Source organism: Sus scrofa, chromosome 14 (genome assembly GCF_054392235.1).
Source record: "Sus scrofa isolate SSC_HxYL_T2T_F1_AM1 chromosome 14, Sscrofa_HxYL_maternal_Yorkshire_Landrace_v2.0, whole genome shotgun sequence".
Lineage (NCBI taxonomy): Eukaryota > Metazoa > Chordata > Mammalia > Artiodactyla > Suidae > Sus > Sus scrofa.
This window is the reverse complement of record NC_139396.1, coordinates 128,507,429-128,533,596: the sequence shown is the minus strand read 5'-3', so window position 1 is coordinate 128,533,596 and position 26,168 is coordinate 128,507,429. Positions and strand designations below refer to the sequence as shown.

The following is a 26,168-nucleotide window of genomic DNA, read 5'->3' as shown; positions in this document are numbered from 1 at the left end:
CAAAATTACAATTATTTACAGAACAACCATCAGTGAAAAAGACCAGAACCTACCAGAAAAGATCTCTAACAACCAAAGATATAAAGAAAGAACAACAAAGAGACTGCGAGGAGCAGAGTTATGGTAGAGTGAAGTCTACCCCACCCCCAGGTAGACAACCCACAAGGAGGAGAATAATTACAATTGCAGAGGTTGTCTCCAAGGAGTGAGATGTCTGAACCCCCTATAGGGCTCCCCAGCATGATGGTCCTGCAACAGGGGGACGTGCCTCCAGAATGTTTGGCTGTGAAGGCCAGGAGAGCTTATTTTCAGTAGTTCAAGATGACTGAGGGAAATAGAAATAGAGACTCCACCCATGAAGGACACAGACGAAATTTCAATTCTCTGGGATACAGGGCATAAGCAGTAATTTGAAAGGAGCCTGGGTCAGACAGACTTGCTAATGCCTCTCCCCAAAAGGCAGGAGGAAACTGGAGCTCCTCCTGTTTTTCAGCCATTTGGGGAGTTCATGTGAATGCTGGTGCAGCCAAGTCCTTCTGTGATTAGCATCAGCACCCAGCCCCCTCCATCCACCCAACAACCAGTACTCAGATACCTAAAGTGAAGCAACTAACCAAGTGGGGACAGAGCCCTACCCACCAGCAGACAGGCTACCTTAAGAGCCTCTGACCTCACAGGCACTCCTGTATACAGCCCTGCCACCAGAGGGCCCAGGACCCAGCTCCAAACAGCAGTGCAAGGCACTAGATGCAGGACCCTCAGGGCTCTGCAGCCAAGGAACTAAGGACTCAGCTCAACACACCCCTCCAAGAATCCCCAGCCCTGCCCACCAGCAACCCTGCTCTAGTCTCAGGACAAGCCTCACCCACCAGAAAGTGGATAAGAGCTGAAGAACAGTGACAGCCTACACAGACCCAGTCCATCTATCAGTAGACCAGCAAGCCTGCTTATCCTTGGTGTCAGCCTATATATCATCAGTGGACCTCAGTCACAGAATAACCAGAGGCCCACAGCCCTGAGATGCAGCCCATCCATCAGCAGGCCAGCACCAATCCTGAGACCCACTAGGCCTCAACCCTTTCTACCAGTTGGCCTACTCTAGGCTCAGGATCAGCCTCATCCACCAGTGGGAAGACACCGGCACCAAGACTGTGATAGCCCTGCGGACTACACACCCAACCCATCTACCTGATGGCCAGCAGGTAGACACAAGGGACTTGGTGAGCCCAGCCCCACATGCCAGCAGGCCAACACAAGCTTCAGGACACCTAGAACCCAGAGCCTCTTGTGTCAGGAACCAGCCCCACATACAAGCAATCCCATAAGAGCTCTGGGATCCCTGGGTCCTATAGACAGACCCCAGGACCTGCCTCTGCCTCCCAGTGGAATAGAACTTGCCCTAGAACCTGGCTTTACTTTCTTGGATCAGTCCCGGGATCTCTTAAAGCCTGACTCTGTCCACCAGTGAACCAGCACTATCCCTGAAATGCCTCAGCATTCCACAGTCAACTGCTTCATGACTCAGCCTGGCCAACCAGTGACTGGCAGCCTCTGCACAGGGTGGCTACAGGCAACCAACCTGACCAACCTGACCAGGGCCAACCAAGACTACCCAGTTGCCCACAACAGTCATCCCACCACAACAGCAGGAACAACAGCCCACATAGGGGTAACTCCTGAGGCATACAGCTCTAGTGATGAGAGGGCAGTGTGTTGCTGTGATACACTGGATGTCTCCTACAAAAGGCCATTTCTCCAAAGTCAAGAAATACATAAAATCTACCAGATAAATAGTCATAGAAGCAACAGGGTAGGAAAAACAAGGCAAGAGAAGACCATGCTCCAAATGATGGAAAAAGAAAACCACAGAGGAGGAACTAAGTGAAGTAGAGATAAGTCATCCAACCAAGAACAAGTTCAGGGTAATGATCATAAAGATGATCAAAGAACTTGGGCAAAGCATGGATACATGGAGCAAGAAGTTAGTGGTTTTTAACAGAGTTGGAAAATATAAAGAACAACAAAACAGATATGAAGACTATAATAACTGACATAAAAAAACTAGAAGGAAACATGAATAGCCTAAATGAAAGAGAGGAACACGTCAGTGAGCTGGAAGACAGAGTGTTGGAAATTACTGACAACAAACAGAAAAAAGAAGGAAAAGAAATGACAATAGTTTAAAAGACCTCTGACACCAACTAATCATACTAGCATTCATATTGCAGTGGTCCCAGAAGGCAAAGAGTGAAGTAAAGAAGCAGAATACATATTTGAAGACACAGGAGCCGAAAAGTTCTCTCTACTGGGATCAGTAACAGGCATCCAAGTGCAGGAAGCATAGGTAGCCCCAAACTTGTCAAACTAAAGAGGAACAAACCAAGATACATTGTTGTTAAAATGTCAGAAAAAGATAAAGACAGAAAATTAAATGCAGCAAGAGAAAATTAACAAGTTACACACAAGGGAACTCCCCTAAGGCTACTGACTGACTTTCCAACAGAAACTCTTCAGGGCAAGAGAGAGGCATGATATATTTACAGCGATGGAAAGGCCAATCAAACAACCAATAATCCTCTACCCAGTGAGGCTCTCATTCAGAACTGAGGGAGAGATCAACAATTTTACAGACAAGCAAAGAGAAAAGAACTCAGCACCATCTAACTACCTTCACAAGAAATGATGAAGAGACTTCTCTAAGGCAAAAAGAGAGGCCAAAACTGAAACAGGAAAATTACAATGGAAAAAGTGCAACAGTCAAGGCAAATACACAATAAAGATATTTTTAAAATAGTGCTGCCTTTAAAGAGAAATCATAATTTATGAAAACTGCAATAAGATATCACTAAATGGTTAAAACCATGGGCGTCATTGCCATTTCCCAGGACTGTAGGCATGGGCCCTGGAAGCAACTCTCAGACATGTCTGTGAGACTGAATATACAAATACAGTTCACTTAAGTGAATACACATGTCATTTGTTTCATGCCCCACAAGGTTCATTCCCACTCTGTCCAAGTAACAAGTATTCCCTGGTGAACTGCTCTGGAATAGACAGCATGCATTTATGCTATAGGAAAAACATCATGCTCCAACTCTTTCAGGACATGACTCAAAACTATTCTTCGTGTTTTTGACTTGAACACAAACAAGGTTCAGGATGGAGAATGATTAAATGACTTTTATATGCACACTGTGTGCACCATCTTGGGTAGAAACACCGAAAAGGAACAGCTACGCAAAAGCTCCCTTGGCTCTCTTTTCTTCCTCCTCTTTAAGGCTGAAAACCATAACTGACCCGAAGGATGTGGCCGCCCTGGAAGTGTTTCCAAGGACATCATTGGAGATAGATCAATCTATTGAGGTCTGAGTTAGAGAACAGAGTCACCCACCATTGATTTTTCTCAACTCCTCCACATGGCAGCAGGCTTCCTCCTGAACTCGGTCCTCAATGCTCCTCTTCCCCATCCCCAAATGCCTCAGCATCATGAGGGAGAAACATCAGCTTTCCTTCTATGACTTTGCATTGCTAAATACGAGTCTTAACAAAAGACAATGCAGAAACTAGGAGGGAGGTCCTAGAGAAGAAGTGAGCTAGTGACACCTGGTAACCTTGCTGGTGGACCAAGCTCTGTTGGGGGGTGGGGGAAGGAAAAACTTCAAAGTCCCATATTTCATCCTCCCTACCTCTATGTCCAGTGCTGAACATGCACACGGGCACACCCGCCATATCCTTTAGCATCTCTTTCAAGAACTGAGAGACTGCCCCTTTGAGAAAACTCCTCTCCCAAATCAATCGGAGCTTCCTTCACTGTTTCATATCCACACAACACCATGGTAGGCTTCATGGCAAAATACAGAGTGTACACGGACCACATATTTTTTTCTTAAATTTTTTATTATACTTGATTTATAATGTTCTGTCAATTTCTGCTGTACAGGTGACCCATTCATATATCATGATATCATACACACACACACACACACACACACACACAATCTTTTTCACACGTTATCCTCCATCATGTTCCATCACAAGAGATCAGATATGGTTGCCTGGATAGGACCTCATTGCCTATCCATTCCAAATGCAATGGTTTGTATCTACTAATCCCAAACCCCAGTCCATCCTGCTCCTTATCCCCTCCCCCTTGGCAACCACTAGTCTGTTCTCCAAGTCCATGACTTTGTTTCTTTTCTGTAGATAGGTTCATTTATGCCATATGATATATTTGGATATCAGGGATATCATATGGTATTTGTATTTCTCTTTCTGATTACTTCACTCCATTTGAAAGTCTCTAGTTCCATCTGTGTTGCTGCATCTGCATCATTATTTTTATGGCCGAGTAGTATTCCAGTGTGTATATATACCATATTGTCTTAATCCATTCATCTGTGCTTGGACATTTAGATTGTTTCCATGTGTTGGTTATTGTGAATAGTGCTGCAATGAACACAGGGGTGCATGTATCTTTATGAATGAAAGTTTTGTCTGGACATACACTCAGGAGTGGGACAGCTGGATCATATCAAAGTTCTATATTTAGTTTTTTGAAACACCTCCATACTGTTTTCCATAGTGGCTGTACCAATTTACATTCCTACCAACAGTGTAGGAGGGTTCCCTTTTCTCTGCACCTGCACCAACATCTGTTAGTTATAGACTTACCAATGATTGCTATTCTGACTGGTGTGAAGTGGTACCTCACTGTAGTTTTGAATAGCATTTCTCTAAAGATAAGTGATGGTGAGTATTTTTTCATGTGCCTGTTGGACATCCGTATGCGTTCTTTGGAGAAAAGTCCATTTGGGCTTTCTGCCCATTTTCCAATTGGGTTGTTGGTTCTTTTTGCTGTTGAGTTGTAGGAGCTGTTGGCACATTTTGGAGACTAAGCCCTTGTCAGTTGCATTGATTGAAAGTGTTTTCTCCCATTCCATAGGTTGTCTTTTTTTTATGCTTTCCTTTGTTTTGCAAAAGCTTTCCCATTTGATTAGGTCCCATTGGTTTATTTTTGTTTTTATTTCCCTTGCCATGGGAGACTGACCTAAGAAAATATTTGTAAGGTTGATGTCAGAGAATGTTTTGTCTATGTTCTCTTCTAGGTTTTTGATGGTGTCTTGCCTTATATTTAAGTCTTTAAGCTATTTTGAGTTTATTTTTGTGTATGGTGTGAGGGTGTGTTCTAGTTTTGCTGACATACATACAGCTGTCCAGTTTTCCCAGCACCACTGGCTGAAGAGACTCTCTTTTTCCCATTTTATATTCTTGCCTCCTTGTCAAAGCTTCATTGACCATAGGTGTCTGGGTTTACTTCTGGGTTCTCTAATTCTGTTCCGTTTATCTGTATGTCTGTTTTTGGACCAATACCACACAGTCTTGATTACTATAGCTTTGTAATATTGTCTGAAGTCTGGGAGAGTTATACCTCCTGGTAGGTTTTTTCCCCTCAGAATTGCTTTGGCAATTCTGGGTCTTTTATGGTTCCATGTAAATTTTTCATTTGTTCTAGTTCTGTAAACATGTCTTGGCTAATTTCGTAGGGGTTGCATATTGAATTTCTAGGTTGCTTTGGAGAGTATGGCCATTTTAATGATATGAATTCTTCCAATCCAGGAGCATGGAATATCTTTCCATTTCAATGAATCCTCTTTAATTTCCTCGATTCATGTTTCATACTTCTCAGCATGTATGTCTTTCACCTCCGTAGTCAGGTTTATTCCTAGGCATTTAATTTTTGGGAGTGCAACTTTAAAAATACTGCATATTTATATTCCCTTCCTAATATTTCATTGTCAGTAAACAGAAATGCAACTGATTTCTGAATGGTAATCTTGTACCCTGCTACTCTGTTGAATTCATTGATCAGTTCAGGTGGTTTTTGTGTGTACTTAGCGTTTTCTATAGACAGTTATCAGATCATCTGCATAGAGTGACAGTTTTACCTCTTGTTGAATAAAAGTGGTGAGAGTGGGCATCCTTGTCTTGTTCCAGATTTTAGTGGGAAGGCTTTCCACTTTTCTGCATTTATTACATTGCCTGAGGGTTTGTCATAAATGGCTGTGATCGTGTTCGGATATGTTCCCTGTATACCCACTTTGATAAGAGTTTTTCTCATGAATGGATGTTGGATTTTGTCAAGTGCTTTTTCTTTACCTCTTGAGATGATCATGTGGTTTTTGGCTTTTCTTTTGTTAAGGTGGTATAGGACATTAATTGATATGCTTATATATATTGAACCATCTCTATGAAATTGGGGTGAACCCCATTTGGTAGTTGTGTATGATCTTTTTTATATGTTGTTGGATTCAGTGGGTTAAAATTGTGTTGAGAATATTTGCATCTATATTCATCAAAGATATTGGCCTATGATTTTCTTGTTTGGTAGTTTCTTTGCTCAGTTTTGGTATTAGGGTGATGGTGGCTTCATAGAATGCCTCTGGGAGGGTTCCATGTTCTTCAACCTTTTGGAAAAATTTTTAAAAGTGGGTATAAGTTCTTCTTTGTATGATTGGTAGAATTTGACTGTGAAGCCATCTGGTCTTGGACTTTTGTATGTAGGGAGTGTTTTTGTGACATACGCAATTTAATTTCTAGTGATCAGTCTGTTCAATTGATCTATTCCTTCGTGATTCAGTTTTGGAAGGCTGCATGCCTTTAGAAAGTTGTCCATTTCTTCTTGGTTGTGAAATTTGTTGGCATATAATTGTTCATAGTATTCTCTTATGTTTTTTTGTATTTCTGCAGTATCCGTTGAGATCTCCTTTATCAATTGTACTTTTGTTTGAATTCTTTCTCTGCTATTCTTAGGAAGTCTGGCCAGAGGTTTGTCAAATTTGTTTACCCTTTCACAGAACCAGATCTTGGTTTTATTCATCTTTTTCTATCATTTTTGAATCTCTCTTTTATTGACTTCCTCTGATCTTTTTGATTTCATTCCTTCTGCTGACTTGAGGTTTTGTTTGTTCTTTTTTTTTCTAAGTCTTTTAGGTGGTAGGTTAAGTTGTTGATTTAAGATTTTTCTTCTTTTTGAGGAAGGCTATGAACTTCCCTCTCGGAACTGTTTTTGAGGCATCCATGGATTTGGAATGATTGTGTTTTCGTTACCATTCCTCTCAAGATATTCTTAAATTTCCCTTTTGATTTCCTTGTTATCCCATTGGTTTTTAAGTAGCATGTAGGTTGGTCCTCATGTGGGCAGTTTTTCTCACTTATTTTCCTGTGGTTGACTTCTAGTTTCACACCATTGTGGTCAGAGAAGTTACTTGAAATAATTTCTATACTCTTAAATTTGTTGAGGTTAGTTTTGTGCCCCGGTCTGTGGTCAATCCTTGAGAATGTTCCATGTGCACTTGAAAAGAATGGACATTCTGATTTTCTTCAATGTAATATCCTGTAAGTATCAATTATGCCTCCATTTTCTAGTGTCTTTTAGGATCTCTGTTGCCTTGTTGATTTTCTGTCTGGAGGATTTGTCCATTGATGTGAGTGGGGTGTTAAAACCTCCTAGTATTATTGTGTTCCCATCAATTAATCCTTTTCCGTCTCTTCATATTTGTTGTATGTATTTGAGTGCTCCTAAATTAGGGGCACTCAAATACATATATTGACGAATGTAATAGCCTCTTCTTGAATGGATCCCTTGAAGGACATTAAATACTGTCCTTCTTTGTATTTCTCTGTGGCCTTTGTCAGTTTTACAGCAGTTTTTTTTTTCCTTTTAGATCTGTATACTGGCTTAAGTGATTCCTTTGCAATTGTGGTTTCCTCCATCCTATTTCTTCTCAGTTCTTTTTTATTTAGAGGAGCCCTTTCAGTATTTCTTTTAGAATAGGTTTAGGATTGCTCTGCTCTTTTTGTTATTGTTGGTTGGAGAAATTCCTCTATTTTAAATGATACTCTTGCTGGTAAAAGCATTTTAGGCTGCAAATTTTTCCCTTTTAGATATCTGAATATACCTTGCCACTCTCTTCTGGGCTATAGTGTTTCTAGAGAGAAAACAGCTGATAGTCTTAAGGGGGGAGTGGTTCCCTTACAATTAACTCTTTGTTTCTCTCTTGATGCCTTTAGAATCCTCTTTTTAACTTTTGCCATTTTTATTATAATATGTCTTGGTGTGGGTCTATTTGAGGTCAAATGATCTGGGGCCCTCTCTTCTTGCTATATCTCGATATCTGTTTCCTCCAGATTTAGAACATTTTCAGCCATAATTTCTTTAAATATATTTTCAATCCCCTTTGCTTTTTCTTCTCCTTCTGGAATCCCTATTATGTGTAGATTGGCCAGCTTTATCTTATCCCATAGGTCTATGGTACTGCTTTCATGTGTTTTCATTTGTTTTTCTGTCTGCTGTCCTAATTGGATGATTTCCAGGATTCTATCTTCCAAGTCACTAAGCCATTCCTATGCATTATTCATTCTGCTCTTCAGGGCCTTTCACTTGGCTTGTGTCTCTGACAATGAACTTTCTCATGTTGGTTGGCTCCTCCTTATATGTTCTAGATCCTTTCTAAAGTAATCCACATTACTGTTCATATACACTCTTAATTGCTTTGTATTCATTCTAATTCCTTCAGTATTTTCACTGTCTCCTTTTTGAACTTGGTATCTGTTAGACTGCAGAGGTCAGTGTCTGTTTCATTTTTTGCTCCTTCAGGGGGAACCTTTCTGTTCTTTTAACTAGAAATGGTTCCTGAGCTTCTTCACTTTGCTTATATTTTTCTCATTCTGTGAGTTTAAAGAAAACAGCTCCCAAAGTCTTGGAAGGCTTTTTAAATGTGGGAGCACCTCTGGGTATTTTGTAAAGGCTTACTGTTTCTTTTCAAGCTGCTTTTGGTTTGAATGATGGCTGTCTCTTTCCTTAGTGTGTGCAGGCTGTTAACCCCTTGTCAGGGTGCTGTGTGTGCTTCCAGGGAGGTGGAGCCACCGAGCCAGGCTAGTAGCAAGTGTCTGGTTGCTGGGCCATTGATATTGACAAGAACCCATAGAAGGTGGTGCAGCCTGCTCCCAGTTGCTGGGCCCTGGGAAGTGGCAGTTATCCTCAGGCAGGTGTAAAATGTGCCTGGAGCATTTGGCAGTGGCAGCAGCAGGCCATGTGCATTCCCAGGGGAGTGAGAGTAATACCAAGTGGTGCTCAGTTGCAGGGTCCTCCTCTGTGGCAACCTGTGGGGCTGCAGCTCTTGGCTATTCACAGACCCCTAGCAGTGGCAGGCAATGCCCACCTCTGGAGTCTGAGATGGCTGAGACTGACCCCACTGCCCAGAGATCATGCAAGAGATATGCCATCACACTTAGCCCATGCAGGAGGCACCACCACCCCAGTCCACACAAGAGGGGCCAGTGCCCATAGCCTGTGTAGTAATCACCTCGGTGCCCATAGCCTTGCCCTCCAAGAGTCCACACATGCACTGAGAAAGATATTCCTATGGAAATCTACCTCACCTCCTCCAGTCTTCCCCAACAATAGCACCTTGCTTCTCATGTGGGCCCAGACCAACTCCCAGGGTGCCTCAGATCTGGTGATCCACTCCCTAGTCCTTGGCACACCAATCCCTAACCCTTCATATTGTCTCCACACAGCCAACCCTAGTCCTGTCCCCAGTACTGACCTCCTCAGCCTGAGTCTCAGCACCCAGGCCCCTGCCACTTGACTCAAGCTGTGGTGTCCTTGGAGGTGGTACTGACCATCTGAGCAGCTCTTTGTCTGCATTGCCCTCCTCAGTTCAGCTGTTGCATGTTTCCTGGAGGCTTCGAGATCCCTCCATCTTGGCTGATCTCCCCATCAGTCCCAGGGTGTGGGTTCCTTTCCTCTTTCACAGCTCCCTCTCAGGAGTTTTAGTCCTGTCCTGATTCCTTTCTCTCTCTCATTTCTGCATTTGTTATACCCAGTTAGGTGGAGGCTTTCTTCCCCTTTCTTTGAGGTTTAAGGTCTTCTGCCAGTGTTCAGTACAAGTTCTGTACAAATCGTTCTACATGTAGATGGGTTTTTTGGATGTGTTTGTGGGAAAAGGTAAATGCCACATCTTATTCCTCTGCCATCTTGATCCTGCAGGGCCATAGACTTTTGAGAGCTGGCAACGGAGATGCATATAATAGCAAAAATAAAATAAAATAAAATAAATATTTGATAATATATTGTACCTGATGCAGAATGTATTATCATGCTACTATTATGTTTTTATTCTGCCACATACAGCCTCAAATATTTCTGAACTTAATACATAAATATGATGGTAATTATTAGAGCTCCCACTTATGGATGTCCTGTGATGTGCCAGGCAATCCCCTGAGCAACTGGCACACAGATTACAATGAATCCTCTTATCAGCACCTTTAGCGGGTTTATTTGCTCCACTTATAAATAAGGAAACTGAGGTCAGGGAATTCTATTTCTTTCTTTTTTTTTTTTTTTTTTTTGTCTTTTTGCCATTTCTTGGGCCACTCCTGCGGCATATGGAGGTTCCCAGGCCAGGGGTTGAATAAGAGATATAGCCACCCACCTACACCAGAGCCACAGCAACTCAGGATCTGAGCTGCATCTGCAACCCACACCACAGCTCATGGCAATGCCGGGTCCTTAACCCATGAGCAAGCCAGGTATCAAACCCACAATCTCATGGTTCCTAGTCGGATTCATTAACCACTGCACTATGAGAGGAACTCCTTTATTTCATTTTTAGCATCCTGTGGTTACTATACAGAGGCTTCAAAGCTGGTGCAGCCCTAAATTAAATAAAATAAAAAGTAAAAAATAAAACAAAAACATAGAAACAAAAATCAGATAATTCAAATATCCATCCTAGTTTGAGATCTGCTAGCAGTACTAGCACAAAAAGAGAGTAAATGTCATAGAGGCAGTGCCAGGACATGCAGCATCTCATGCAAGAACAGTATTGTCCATTCTGTAGCATTCCTAGGGTCCAGACAGCAGCTTCCTGCAGAATCCAAATGAATGCTCTGACCACCACCTGGACCCTGACTCATCACATCTTTCACCTGAAGAAAACACACAACTCACATAGGACCTGGCTTCTCTAAGGAAATCTCTACGCACCAAACACTTCACTTACTTTTTAGCTTCAGTGCAAAATCATAGCAAATGGCTATGAAACAAAGAAGGGAAGCAACACTCCCAACTTTTGCCACTTCATTATTTTGATTCTACTATATAAAGACCTAAATTTTACTCTCCTCACAAAACACATTACTTCATTCCTCTATTTATAATAACGACAGGCCTGAAAATCCAAGGGACATATCAAATTTTGCAGGGAGTAATTTGCTTCACAATGACCTATTTCTTACACCTCGCTCACAGGAATATATATTAGTTTTAGAGTTGGGCTTAATTTAATTACCCTTTGCAACACAACAAAGGAGCTCAAAACTTAGTTACATTGGTTAAGGACTTGCCAATGTTCTTAATGTCTAATTCTAGACTATTTCTGAGAATTGGGAGAGGAGTGGGGCCAGGCAGAAGCTTTCCCTTCCCAGAGCTCTGTTTCCAGAGTGGGGGGAGAAGAAGACAGGAGAGACAGAGTACCAGGACCACAACCAGACCCATGATGCTTTCTCTTAAACAGACAGCTGTGAGCCTGAAATGTAACTTTTATAATAGTCTAAAGCTTTTAAATGGTCCCTGCTCTATCACCTTTCGTCCCCCTGATTGAAACAAACCAATCAGTTATATCCACTTTGTACTCTATTCTGAGTCAATTTTGCCCCACTGATAAAAATAAAAATAAACTGTCCTTTAGGTCTCTTTTCTCTGTGTCCAGTTGAAATAAGAGTTTTAACTAAGGAACAACTTCACCTTGACTAAAAATGCAGCTGCAAGTCTTTCCAGTTATGCTCACTTCATACCACCCTTCTTGTAATAATGTAGCAACTGTGTGCCCTATGTCCTAGCCAGCAGCCCTGCTAATTGTGTACCCAGCATTGCTTATCAATTCCGCTTCTGTTACCTTGCTTGCTCAGTTTCTTAGGGATGAACGCTGTCTGCTTGGGGAAGGGGGAGGTCCAGGATGCTTACATGGGAAAATCAAGACCTTGTAATGAATAAAAGTTGCTGGAGAACAAAGACCTGGTACTCAGGTACTGGAGGTGACTCCTCTGAGCCCACACTGGTGCTGAATAAACCTTGCTTTTCCATATATCTGAGTGCCATTTGTCTCCTTCCACTGCCACACTTTGTGTGGTTTCCACAACACAGTTACCACTCTGGAAATTCTGGTGCCATTGTCCTGGGTTTGGTCCAGGTATTGATCATTTTTCTTTTTAAAGGGTAGGGACTCCATTGTGCAGTCAGGATTATGAACCACTGAGGTAAATACTTTGATGCCGAAAAGGGCTCATAACACTGGACTCAAATCAATGACCAGCTGGGAAGTTATGATTCTGAGGACAATTGGTGTATTCTATGCCTTTTTTATTTTTGTTTTTAATGTTGATTTTGTAATGCCGTATCTAACACCAGGACACGTTGTCCTTGAAAATGTAAGATTTTAAAAGATTTTAAGGTACTGTACTAGCATGACATGTCCCTATATATAGAATAGTTAATGATGACGTATTTAATAGAATTTTAAAATAAAAATAAATAACTATGGTTCAGGCATCCAACATGAAGCCAGATAAGTCACTGTAGATATGGTTTCAGACATGTTCCTGCATCACTGAGAACTTTAAATCTGAACTGTGTCAAATTCAAGGACTCCCACTAGCTGCTCTCAAACCAGTATATGCTAGGCGTTGCCACTATGGCACAGTGGGGTCAGCAGTGTTCCTGGAATGCTGGGATGCAGGCTCGTTCCCAGCCTGGCACAGTGGGTTAAGGATCCACTGTTGCTGCAAATGCAGCTTGGATCTGACCCCTGGCCTGGGAACTCCATATGCCATGGGGCAGCCAAAAAAGGAAAAACAAAAGCAATATATGCTAGGAAGGCTAGCTGCAATCTTCTATTTTCAAAGTTCCCTCCACCCTCACAACGATGCAACCATGTCAAACCCCAACCAATCCTTACCTATCAAGAATCCTTACTTAGGATAACTTGATCCCCTTGCTGTACAGTGGGAAAATAAAATAAAATAAAATAAAATAAAGAATCCTTACTTCTTGTTATTCCCAATCCTAATCCTTGACAAAACTATTATCTACCCTTGAGGCTAGAAATAAATAAATTTCCGCATTTTGTACTCCTGAAGAACACAGTCTAATTTCTTGGATATGTGTCTCCTGGCCTGCAGTCCTAAAAAACTCCAAATAAGCACCCATCAATTTCAACCAGATCTCCAATCTCAAAGCTCTTGGTTAACACTAACAGCATTCACAAATTTTGAAAAATCAAACATATATAAAATAATTACCTAAGTAAATGAACATGGCTTTGACCTTGAAATGCCACATCTACCCCCACAACAATAACACTGGAAGATGGAGAATGTGATTTTGCAGTTTTCAAATGGGGGGAAGGGGACTCTGAGTGAATGGAAGAGCTGTTCATTGTCCCCTGGCTCATAAATAACAAAACTTCAATTTAAACTGAGATCTTCTGATGCTCATTGTAACACATTCACTGACGCCACAGCTGCCCCCAAAACAATTTCAGAAATACAAAACCAAGTCTCTCAAAATATTACTCTGAATAGTACACCTGACTGACTGTTTGCAAAATCATAATAGAAAACAGCATCCCTGCCTGGACTCAAAGGAACACAGGGTCACAGATTCTCAAGAGAAGAAGTGAAAAGTAGTGATTCTACCCTCTTCATCACCAAAGAGGCAAAATTTGTTCAGGTAACTGAGGGAAAAGGAAATCTCAAGCATTGCATGGGCAGGGCTTGAGAAATTATGCCTCAGGCCTCCCAACTGCCTCCAGACACAAGGCCTTCTGTTGCCTTTTGGAGTCTGTCTTCATCAGAAATGATGAGGTAAAGTACACACCATGTTCATCAAAATTTTAGAAAATGGAGACCTGATTGAAACTAAGAGGTGTTGACTTGGAGTCAGGACTCTAGCATGCCAGATATAGATTCAAGAAACATTTACCAAACTAACGGCTACCAAAGAGGAAATCTAGGGGCCTCGAGGCAGACAGTAGGAGGTTGGGATTAACATATACACACTACTATATATAAAATAGATAAGTAACAAGGGCCTGCTGTGTAGAACAGGGAAATCTCCTCAATATTCTATAATAACTTGTATGGGAAAAGAATCTAAAAAAGAGTGGATACATGTATAACTGATTCACATTGCTGTACACCTGAACCTAACACAACATTGTAAGGCAATTATACACCAATACAATTTTAAACTTTAAAAAAGAAAACAGGAACACTCATGTTCCACTAGACTATGAAATGGGATAGGCTTATAAAGGCAAGACACAAAACAACATACATTGATTATCAAGAACATCTTAGATCTGGCAAGTAAGAGCTCCTGTTAAGGAAGTATTGGTTGGGGTCAGAAATAGTTGCATAGCTACAATGGAGACCTAAGACCATAAGATTGCAGCTAGTGGGTGTTGTTCTGAATAAGGCTGGTCCCATCCTTGGGTCTAGCGCATTTCAAAGAAAATTCAAGTTCTCAGTGGTGCAGAGATATGTTCAAGACCAGATCTTTGGTGGCTTCTAGTCTCCATTTTTGTATGTCAAACTGTGATTACTCCATGGGATTTCAACTTCTCATCAACAGCAAGGAAGGGAGATTTTACAGAGAACAAAAGGTGTGGATTCAGTGGAGGTTAGGCAGCAGGGACTTCATTAAACAGACCCATAGCACAGAACCACCACAAGAAGCAGACCCAAACCGGAGATGATATGTAGTGGTCATGAGGACCTAAATATCACTGGAATAACAAAACATTACTAGATTACTGACAGTACTTTACAAACATGTGCTCTAAAAGATATCGTATTTGTTCTAAATTGATTACAGTAGTTATTTCCAAATTGTTCTAGTAAGGAAAAAATAGATTTGTCAGGACCTAGTCACCAAATGTTTTATTCCTCATGCTTTATTCCCAATGGAAAACAATTTTCACACCATAATAACTCTTTTGATTCTCTCAATTACCTTTGCCTAAGGTAAAATTACTTCCACTTTGTGGATGAGGAAATGAGCCTTGGAGAGTCAGTACGTGGGTGTGGGACACAGTATCTTCAAGTAGTACACCTTACAATGGATCTTCCATCTCATGAATCACATGAGCTTCCCTCCACACAAAATTCAGGTCATTAGGGTCAACACTTACAGAATGTGTGCAATATTTCGTGATTCTCTCTAGTCAATGATGTTACAAGATGTATCAATGTAGTTAATAATTACTCCACTATGTGATTAAAATGGGGGCCATAAAATTTTAGTTTTGTAAACTTTAAACTTGAGTGAGTCCAAGATTTGGTGTAACCTCTATTAGAACAAAGAGAAACAATACTTGGCTGCCTAACTTACACAGCTCTAAACTCTAAAACAACTGCACTAGGTTATTTTAGATGAAATACACATAGTCACTTTCTTCAGAGCAACCATTTTATTCCTACAGAAATGAATGTCCCTGCTCTGCTCCACATTCCATCTGTCGAAGCCATCACTATTTCTAAAATGAAAGAGTCAAAAACAGTTACTGAGGGTATCTCTGAAATCACTTAGTCTAATCCTTCTTTCTTCTAATGAGCAATTAGTGACAGGGAGACAGAATGCCCTCGCTGCCTTAGTAAAAAGCCTTGTAGTGGAATCCCAGTTTTTCAACTTCCAGTTCAATGGCATCTCATAACAAATGGCATTTCTGTTGCTGTCTAAATGAACAACATAAATATTAAGCTCTCCTCTACAGAGTAATGCAAACTTCAGGCTGGCTGGAATTGCAGGTTCTGGGTTTTCTTCCTAAGTAATAGAATTTATTTTTTAGAGCAGTTTTAACATCAAGATATATCTAGACAAAAAGTACATAGTTTTCACACACTCCCTCCCCACACACCCAGCCTATCCCAACATCAACAACCCTCACCAGTGTGGTACATTTCTTATCATCAATGATACAACATTGACAAGTACCATACGTATGACATATCATATGACATACACCAAAGTCAAAGATTACACTCTTTGTATATTCTTTGGATTTTGATGAAAGAAGAATGACCTGTACCCACCATTAAAGTATCATACAGGATATTTTCACTGCCCTAAAAATGCTCCATGGCCCATCAATCCATCCCTCCTTCCCAGGACCCTGGGAATCACTGATCTTACATTATCTCCATAATCTTGCCCTTTCCCGAATGTTATAGACCTAGAATTAGACAATACATAGCATTCAAATTGGTTTCTTTCACTCAGTAATGTGCTTAAGATTCCACTGTGTGTTTTCATGACTTGATTCCTCACTCCTTTTTAACAAGAAATAATATTCTATTCTATTGATGTATCATAGTTTGTTTATACACTCGCCAATTGATGGACACCTTGGTTGTTCCCAAGTTTGGGCATAAATTTATGAATAAGGCAACTATAAACCTTAATTGTATAAATAAATGTTTTACTTTATGAACATATTTTATGAAACCTGCTTTATGAAATGATGCAACCATCAAGGGCCTAATCTCCAAACAACTCATACAACTCAGCACAAAAAAAACCCAAACCATCCCTTTCAAAAATGGGCAGAAGACCTAGACATTTCTCCAAAGAACACATATGGATGGCCAATAGATACATGAAGAGATGCTCAAAATCACTAATTATTAGACAAATGCACATCAAAACTACAAAAAGGTACCACCTCACACTGATCAGAATGGCCATCATTAACAGGTATACAAATAACAAAGGCTGGAGACAGTATGGTGAAAAGGGAACCCTCCTATACTGCTGGTAGGAATGTAGATGGGTACAACCACTATGGAAAACAGTATGGACATGCTTCAGAAAACTAAATATAGAACTACCATATGACCCAGAAATCCTACTTCTGGGTATTTATCCAGACAAAACTTTCTTTCAAAAACATACCTGCAGGAGTTGCCTTTGTGCCTCAGTGGTTAATGAACCTGACTAGGATGCATGAAGATGTGGTTTCAATCCATGGCCTTTCTCAGTGGTTTAAGGATCCAGCGCTGCAGTAAGCTGTGGAGTAGGTTGCAGATGCAGCTCAGATCCCATGTTACTGCGGCTGTGGTGTTGGTTGGCAGCTGTAGTTCCCATGTGGTACTCAGCCTGGGAATTTCATATGCCTCAGGTGTGACACTAAAAAGTAAAAAAAAAAAAAAAAAAGTATACATGTACCCCCATATTCATTGCATCACTATTCACAAGAGCCAAGACATGGAAACAATCTAAATGTCCACTGAGAGATAAATGGATGAAGAAGATGTGGTACATATTCACAATGGAATACCACTCAGCCATAAAAAAGAACAAAATAATGCCATTTGTAGCGACATGAATGGAATTAGAGACTCTCATACTGAGTGAAGTCAGTCAAGAAGAGAAAGACAAATGCCATTTGATATCATATATCTGGAATAGAATATATAGCACAAATGAACCTATCTACAGAAAAGAAACTTACAGACATGGAGAAGAGATGTGTGGTGGTCAGGGGGAGGGGGTAAGTAGTGGGATGGAGTGGGAGTTTGGAATTGGTAGATGCAAACTATTGCATCTGGAATGGATAGGCAATGAGTTCCCCTGCTGTATAGCACAGGGCACTATATCTAATCACTCATGATGGAACATGTTGCAGGATAATGTGAGAAAAAGAATGTATACATATGTATAACTGGGTCACTTTGCTGTACAGCAGAAATTGACAGAACACTGAAAATTAACTAGAATAAAAAAAATTTGTAAGTCTATGGCCCTGAGTACACTCTGTATTTTAGCATGAAGCCCACTGTGGTACTGTGTGGATATAATGCCATTTGCAGCAACCTGGATGCCACTAGAGATTCTCATACTAAGTGAAGTCAGTCAGAAACAGAAAGACAAATACCACATGATACCACTTATATGTGTAATCAAAAATATGACACAAATGATCCCATCTACAAAACAGAAACTGACTCACAGACATAAAGAACAAACGTGTGGTTGCCAAGGGGAACAGAGTAAGGAGTGGGATGGACAGGGAGTTTGGGGTTGGCAGAGGTCCTACCATACAGCACAAGGATCTATTGATTTCTTATTTTCAATTCCATAGGTGTCTGCTGATATTTGGTTTCCTTCTTCTGTGGAATTTTATATAATTTTCCTCCTCTTTCTCTAATTCCCTAAGGTGGACATTTTACATTATTGATCTTAAATCGTCTTTCTTTTCTAATATATGAATGCAATCTCTACATTTCCCTCTAAGCACTCCTTTCATTCTATCTCATAAACTTTGATAAGTTGGATTTTCATTTAATTTAGTTCAAAAATATCTTTTAATTCTCTTGAGATTCCCCTTTGACCTAGGTTGATGTAGAAGTGTGTTGTTTTGTCTCTAATATCTGGGGACTTTCCAGGTAATTTTTTAGAGAATACTACAAGCAGTTAATGCCAACCAACTGGACAACCTAAAAAGAAATGGATCCATTTCTGGAAACATACAATTTTCACAGACTGAATCACGAAGAAATAGATAATGTGAATAGATGGGTCACTAGTAGTGAAACACAATTTGTCATTTAAAGAAATCCCAGCAAACATAAGCTATATAGGGGAATTCTATCAAATATATAAAGAAGACCTAACACCTATCCTTCCCAAAAAGTTGAAGAGGATGGAACACTCCAAAATTCATCCCACAAGGCCACCATTATGGTGATACTGAAACCAGACAAAAACACTACCAAAAAGAAACTCGCAGCCCAGTATCTCTAATGAATATTGATGAAAAAATCCTCAACAAGGTATTAGCAAACTTAATTTTACACTACACAGGAAGCAACATGTACCATGATCAGGGGAGGGGGGTGAGGGAGGACTATTTGTTCCAAGGATGTAAGGATGGTTTAATGTCTAGAAATCAATTATTATGATATACCACATTAACAAAAGGAAAAATAAAAATCACATGATCATCTCAATTAATGAGAAAAACAGTTGATAAATTTCAATATCCATTCATGATAAAAAGTCTCATCAAAGATGAGAAGGAGAGAATATATCTCAACATAATAAAGACCATGCATGACAAACCCACAGTTAATGTCATATACAATGGTGAAAAGCTGAAAGATTTTCTGCTAAAATCAGGAATGGGACAAGAATGTTTATTTCAGGGAGTAGATATTGTGGTGCAGTGGAAACAACTCCAACTAGGAACCATGAGGTTGTGGGTTCAATCCCTGGCCTCACTCAGTGGGTTAAGGATCTGGCGATGCTGTGAGCTGTGATATATTTCAGCAGCTGTAGCTCTGATGGGACCCCTAGCCTGGGAACCTCCATGTGCCGTGAGTGCAAAAAAAAAAAAAAAAAAAAAAAAAAGTCTATCTCCACTTCTATTTAACATACTATATACTACGGGAATATATTCTCTAGCATCATGGATATATCTGCCCTCACTTATTTCATTTATCCACAGTCTATAATCACTAGACACATTATTGCTATTATTATCACAAATAAACTATTCTGCTAGATGAATTAATAATAAAAATGAAAGTCTTATGTTACCTTCCATCTTCCATTATTTCTTCTGGAATGCTCTTTGTTAATGTGAATTAGAGTTTTTTAATTGTATTATTTCTCCTCTCTCTGAAGAAAACTTCATTTTGATATTTCTGCCAGTCAAGTATTGGAAACAAATCCTCTCAGTTTGATTTGTCTAAGAGTCCTTCTTTCTTGCTTTTTCCTTTCTGTCATTTTTAGGGCCACACCTGTGGCATATGGAGGTTACCAGGCTAGGGGTGGAATCCAAGCTGTAGCTGCCAGCCTACACCACAACCATAGAAATGCTAGATCTGAGCCTCATCTGCAACATACAACACAGCTCAGGGTAATGCTGGATCCTTAACCCACTAAGTATGGCCAAGGATTGAACCTGCATCCTTAAAGATACCAGTCAAATTCGTTTCCACTGAGCTGCAATGGGAACTCCAAGAGTCCTTATTTCTCTTCACTTTTGTAGCCACTCCTATGGCCTGCAGAAGTTCCCAGGCCAGGGATCAAACCCAGGCCACAACTCTGATGAGGCTGAGTCTTTAACTGCTAGGTCAGCAGGGAACTCCTCTCCTTCACTTTTTATTTATTTATTTATTTATTTATTTATTTATTTATTTATTTATTTATTTACTTTTTAGGGCCTCACAGGCATAAAGAAATTCCCAGGCTAGGGGTCAAATTGGAGATGCAGCTGCTGCCCTACATCACAGCCAGAGTAACTCGGGATCCGAGCCACATCTACAACCTACACAACAGCTGCAGCAAGGCCACATCTTTAACCCACTGAGTGAGGCCAGGGATGGAACCCACACCCTCATGGATACTAGTTGGGTACATCACTGCTAAGCCATGACAGGAACTCCCTCTCCTTCACTTTTACAGATAATTTCATGGGATACATAAATCAAACTTGCTGAGAGTTTTTTCCTTTAAATACCTCAAATATCTCACTCTGCTCTCTTTCTGCCTTCATTTTGAAGATAATTCCAACATAATTTTTATTCTGTTCCCCTGTACGTAAGATGTTTTCTTCCTCTGGCTGCTTTCATTTCCTTTGTCTGTATATTCTGCATTTGACTATGATGTGCCTACATGTAGACTTTGGGATATTTTGAATCTGTGGCATAGTGCCTGATATTAATTGTGGGAAACTCTCTGAAATTACTGTTCAAATATTTCTTCCAGAGATCTCTTTGTTTTTAAATAATCTTCTCCATTGAAGCATTATACACAGAGAGGAAAAGACACATGTTCTAAATGTGCAGGTCAACACACTAACACAAAGAGAATATACCTGTATAACCAAGATACAGGTCATGAAAAAGAATTCCATGATTTTTCTTTCATTGTACTGTTATGGACATTTCATTTTCTTCCTGTGTGGTGATCATTTGATTGGTCTGTTACATACCTTCCAATACATGTTTTCTTCATATCCCAATGTATTGCATTTCTCTTAAGTACATACTTAGAAGTAGAACTGCTAGACACACATGCATTGACTTCCAGTAAAGAATGCCAAAGAATTGTCCAAATGGTTGAACCCATTTACAGTTTTACTCAAGAAGGCCAGGTGCTTTGCTTTCTTGGCTATACTTAGTATAAATTTTTTTCATTTTAACCATTCTGATGGCTCATAAGAATATCTCATTAAAATTTTAACTTGCATTTCCATGACCCTTAATGTTGCTGAGCACTTCTCAGATGTCCACTGGCAATACTGAGTCTTCATATGGGAACAACTAACTTATTTTGGATATGAGCCAATAGTTGGCTTCACACCGATTTTAAACAAATATAAGTGTCAGAAAGAAAACAAGGTAGTATGTACAAAGAATTATTTTATTTTGAACCTCTGAAGGTAAATTGTTGACCTGATTCCAAAGACCTGAATTATTTTAGTAGATCTTTTCTTTAAGGAAGCGAAATCTCCTATATAACTGTAACAAACTTTCCAAATCAAGAAAATAACACATATGCAATAGGAATTTATACTTCTCATTTCTATTGGGTTTCAGGGATAAATCCCAAACATACCCTTTATCTCCCAGTTCTCTGTACTTCAGAGATGTCATGAGACTAAAGCCTTCAGGATCCCAAAGTATCATAACTGCCAACACACCGATGTTAAGAAGAAAGCAAGGTGATGGGATGTAGAAAGAAAAACAGAATCTGCTAACATCTTCCCAGGATTTTGTTCTTGTTTAGAGAGAAAAGAATAACACTTAGAACACATGATTATAAGTACAAAAGTATACATTAACATTTGCCTGTAAGTTTGAAACACAAAGTAATGAGAATATTTCACATCTTTCGTGTTGACACAAACAAGAGGAATGAATTCTAACTCTTTCTCTTCATTCCTCCCTAATGCTGATCTTCTTACCATTTCTCTACAGGGTAGGGCTGCTCTTAGACACAATTCCTCTCATTTTCCAACCCAAACCTCAAGTAACTCTAGATGACACTCAGCAAAAAGAGTTTTTCTGCCCTCTTCCCCTTGCTCCTTCTCTGTTCTTATCACTATGAAGACAAGAAAGGCCTCTTCCGACTCTATTTTCTTTCATTTCTTACCTGCATTACATACAAAAGAAGGAAAGTCTGAGACTGGCTCAGCAAAGTGTGATGCTTTTTATTTAGAAATGCAGAGGACAAACAGCTACATACTGGCTTATATCAATCACTCTACTGTTTCACACTGATAACACAACACTAACTCAATATCAGGTAACAATGAACACATGTGATAGCCAATCTGAGTGTTACAGAGTATAAAGATAGCACATACATTTGTGCAGTAAAACTTGGGAAATTTTTAATGGAGGTTGGATATTCGCTGGATATTGAGGGAATGTGGAGATACGAGATGGGAGGTCAGAGAGAGCATCCCTGGTAATGAAAAAGAGGTGAACGAAGCCTAGAAGAGGACGAGTTACAGAGAACAGCATCGCAGCAGCTGCAGGGTCTGCTCTTCATTATACAGGAATGAAGCGGAGCTGGTATGAGGGTGGCATGTGGCTGAACCCACTTAAAATGGGGGTGGTGTCGATGTCCTTTAGGTCAACCACAGGTTCCAGGGTAAATTTCTGTAAAATGCTAGTCAGGAATAAAAATAGCTCCATGCGGGCCAGGCCTTCTCCCACACAAATTCGTTTTCCTGAAAATAACATACATAGGCAATTTGACCCCAGAATATTGTTTACAACTCTCACAGAAAATATGGGATAACTATTTTACAAATAACTGAATAGGAGAGGTTGGAAGGATGGTTAGAGAGACAGAGGTTGGATATACTTTCAAAAGCACATGGCTAAATGTGTCACTCTCCCACTGTAAAATAGTAAATGTCTTTCTCCCACCTGTTTCATGAGATGAGGTCCAAATGGATTGAACTGGCCCTCCATACTTTGTTCCCAGTCAAATGTTCCATATTATTTCTTCCATTCTTCAGTGCTGTGCTACTGTATGACCTACTCCCAGGGCTAGCCATATCCAGGCATTTAAAAAATTAAGGTACATTTGATTTACAAAGTGGTGTTAATTCCTGGTAAACAGCAAAGTGATTGAGTTTATAAACAAAATATGTATTCTTTTTCATAGTTCTTTCCATTATGGTTTATTATAGGATATTGAATATAGTTCCCTGTGCTATACAGTAGGACTACACTGTGTATCTATTTTGTTTTTTTATAATATTTTTTTATTTTCCCACTGTACAGCAAGGGGGTCAGGTTATCCTTACATGTATACATTACAATTACAGTTTTTCCCCCACCCTTTCTTCTGTTAATACATGAGTATCTAGACATAGTTCTCAATGCTATTCAGCAGGATCTCCTTGTAAATCTATTCTAAGTTGTGTCTGATAAGCCCAAGCTCCCGATCCCTCCCACTCCCTCCCCCTCCCATCAGGCAACCACAAGTCTCTTCTCCAAGTCCATGATTTTCTATTCTGAGGAGATGTTCATTTGTGCTGGATATTCGATTCCAGTTATAAGTGATATCATATGGTATTTGTCTTTGTCTTTCTGGCTCATTTCACTCAGTATGAGATTATCTAGCTCCTTCCATGTTGCTGCAAATGGCATTATGTCATTCTTTTTTATGGCTGAGTAGTATTCCATTGTGTATATATACCACCTCTTCTGAATCCAATCATCTGTCGATGGACATTTGGGTTGTTTCCATGTCCTATTGTGAATAGTGCTGCAATGAACATGCGGGTGCACGTGTCTCTTTTAAGTAGAGCTTTGTCCGGATAGATGCCCAAGAGTGGGATTGCGGGGTCATATGGAAGTTCTATGTATAGATTTCTAAGGGATCTCCAAACTGTTCTCCATAGTGGCTGTACCAGTTTACATTCCCACCAACAGTGCAGGAGGGTTCCCTTTTCTCCACACCCCCTCCAGCTCTTGTTATTTGTCGATTTATGAATGATGGCCATTCTGACTGGTGTGAGGTGGTATCTCATGGTAGTTTTGATTTGCATTTCTCTTATACTCAGCGATGTTGAGCATTTTTTCATGTGTTTGTTGGCCATCTGTATATCTTCTTTGGAGAAATGTCTATTCAGGTCTTTTGCCCATTTTTCCATTGATTGATTGGTTTTGTTGCTGTTGAGTTGTATAAGTTGCTTATATATTCTAGAGATTAAGCCCTTGTCGGTTGCATCATTTGAAACTATTTTTTCCTGTCCTGTAAGTTGTCTTTTTGTTTTCTTTTGGGTTTCCTTTGCTGTGCAAAAGCTTTTCAGTTTGATGAGGTCCCATTGGTTTATTTTTTTTTTTAATTTTCCCACTGTACAGCAAGGGGGTCAGGTTATCCTTACATGTATACATTGCAATTACAGTTTTTCCCCCACCCTTTCTTCTGTTAATACATGAGTATCTAGACATAGTTCTCAATGCTATTCAGCAGGATCTCCTTGTAAATCTATTCTAGGTTGTGTCTGATAAGCCCAAGCTCCCAATCCCTCCCACTCCCTCCCCCTTCATCAGGCAACCACAAGTCTCTTCTCCAAGTCCATGACTTTCTTTTCTGAGGAGATGTTCATTTGTGCTGGATATTCGATTCCAGTTATAAGTGATATCATATAGTATTTGTCTTTGTCTTTCTGGCTCATTTCACTCAGTATGAGATTCTCTAGTTCCATCCATGGTGCTGCAAATGGCATTATGTCATTCTTTTTTATGGCTGAGTAGTATTCCATTGTGTATATATACCACCTCTTCCGAATCCAATCATCTGTCGATGGACATTTAGGTTGTTTCCATGTCCTGGCTATTGTGAATAGTGCTGCAATGAACATGCGGGTGCATGTGTCTCTTTTAAGTGAGCTTTGTCTGGATAGATGCCCAAGAGTGGGATTGCAGGGTCATATGGAAGTTCTATGTATAGATTTCTAAGGGATCTCCAAACTGTTCTCCATAGTGGCTGTACCAGTTTACATTCCCACCAACAGTGCAGGAGGGTTCCCTTTTCTCCACACCCCCTCCAGCTCTTGTTATTTGTCGATTTATGAATGATGGCCATTCTGACTGGTGTGAGGTGGTATCTCATGGAAGTTTTGATTTGCATTTCTCTTATACTCAGCGATGTTGAGCATTTTTTCATGTGTTTGTTGGCCATCTGTATATCTTCTTTGGAGAAATGTCTATTCAGGTCTTTTGCCCATTTTTCCATTGATTGATTGGCTTTTTGGCTGTTTGGTTGTATAAGTTGCTTATATATTCTGGAGATTAAGCCCTTGTCAGTTGCATCATTTGAAACTGTTTTCTCCCATTCTGTAAGTTGTCTTTTTGTTTTCTTTTGGGTTTCCATTGCTGTGCAAAAGCTTTTCCGTTTGATGAGGTCCCATGGGTTTATTTTTGCTCTTATTTCTATTGCTTTGGGAGACTGACCTGAGAAAATATTCATGATGTTGATGTCAGAGAGTGTTTTGCCTGTGTTTTCTTCTAGGAGTTTGATGGTGTCCTGTCATATATTTAAGTCTTTCAGCCATTTGGAGTTTATTTTTGTGCATGGTGTGAGGGTGTGTTCTAGTTTCATTGCTTTGCATGTTGCTGTCCAGGTTTCCCAGCAATGCTTGCTGAATAGACTTTCTTTTTCCCATTTGATGTTCTACCTCCCTTGTCAAAGATTAATTGACCATAGGTGTCAGGGTTTATTTCCAGATTCTCTCTTCTGTTCCATTGGTCTGTCTGTCTGTTTTGATACCAGTAGCACACTGTTTTGATGACTGTGGCTTTGTAGTATTTCTTGAAGTCTGGGAGAGTGATGCCTCCTGCTTGGTTTTTGTTTCTCAGGATTGCTTTGGCGATTCTGGGTCTTTTGTGGTTCCATATAAATGTTTGGATTGTTTGTTCTAGTGCTGTGAAAAATGTCATGGGTAATTGGATAGGGATTGCATTGAATCTGTAGATTGCTTTGGGTAGTATGGCCATTTTTACAATATTGATTTTCCCAATCCAGGAACATGGAATATCTTTCCATTTCTTTACATCTTCTTTGATTTCTT

At 40.0% G+C, this 26,168-nt stretch overlaps 1 protein-coding gene and 1 pseudogene across 1 annotated transcript in view; both read right to left on the bottom strand.

Moving 5' to 3' along the window:
* Positions 1 to 11,563, bottom strand: part of LOC146396993 (cytochrome P450 2C19-like) — a 60,014-nt pseudogene extending 48,451 nt beyond the window's left edge.
* A 10,700-nt stretch (positions 11,564 to 22,263) lies between these two features.
* CYP2C297 (cytochrome P450 family 2 subfamily C member 297) overlaps positions 22,264 to 26,168 on the bottom strand; it is a 44,523-nt gene continuing 40,618 nt past the window's right edge. Inside the window, exon 9 of the mRNA XM_021074019.2 lies at positions 22,264 to 22,808. Within this exon, the coding sequence (XP_020929678.2) occupies positions 22,627 to 22,808 (182 nt within the window). The 3' untranslated portion in view covers positions 22,264 to 22,626. The remainder of the gene's footprint in view (positions 22,809 to 26,168) is intronic.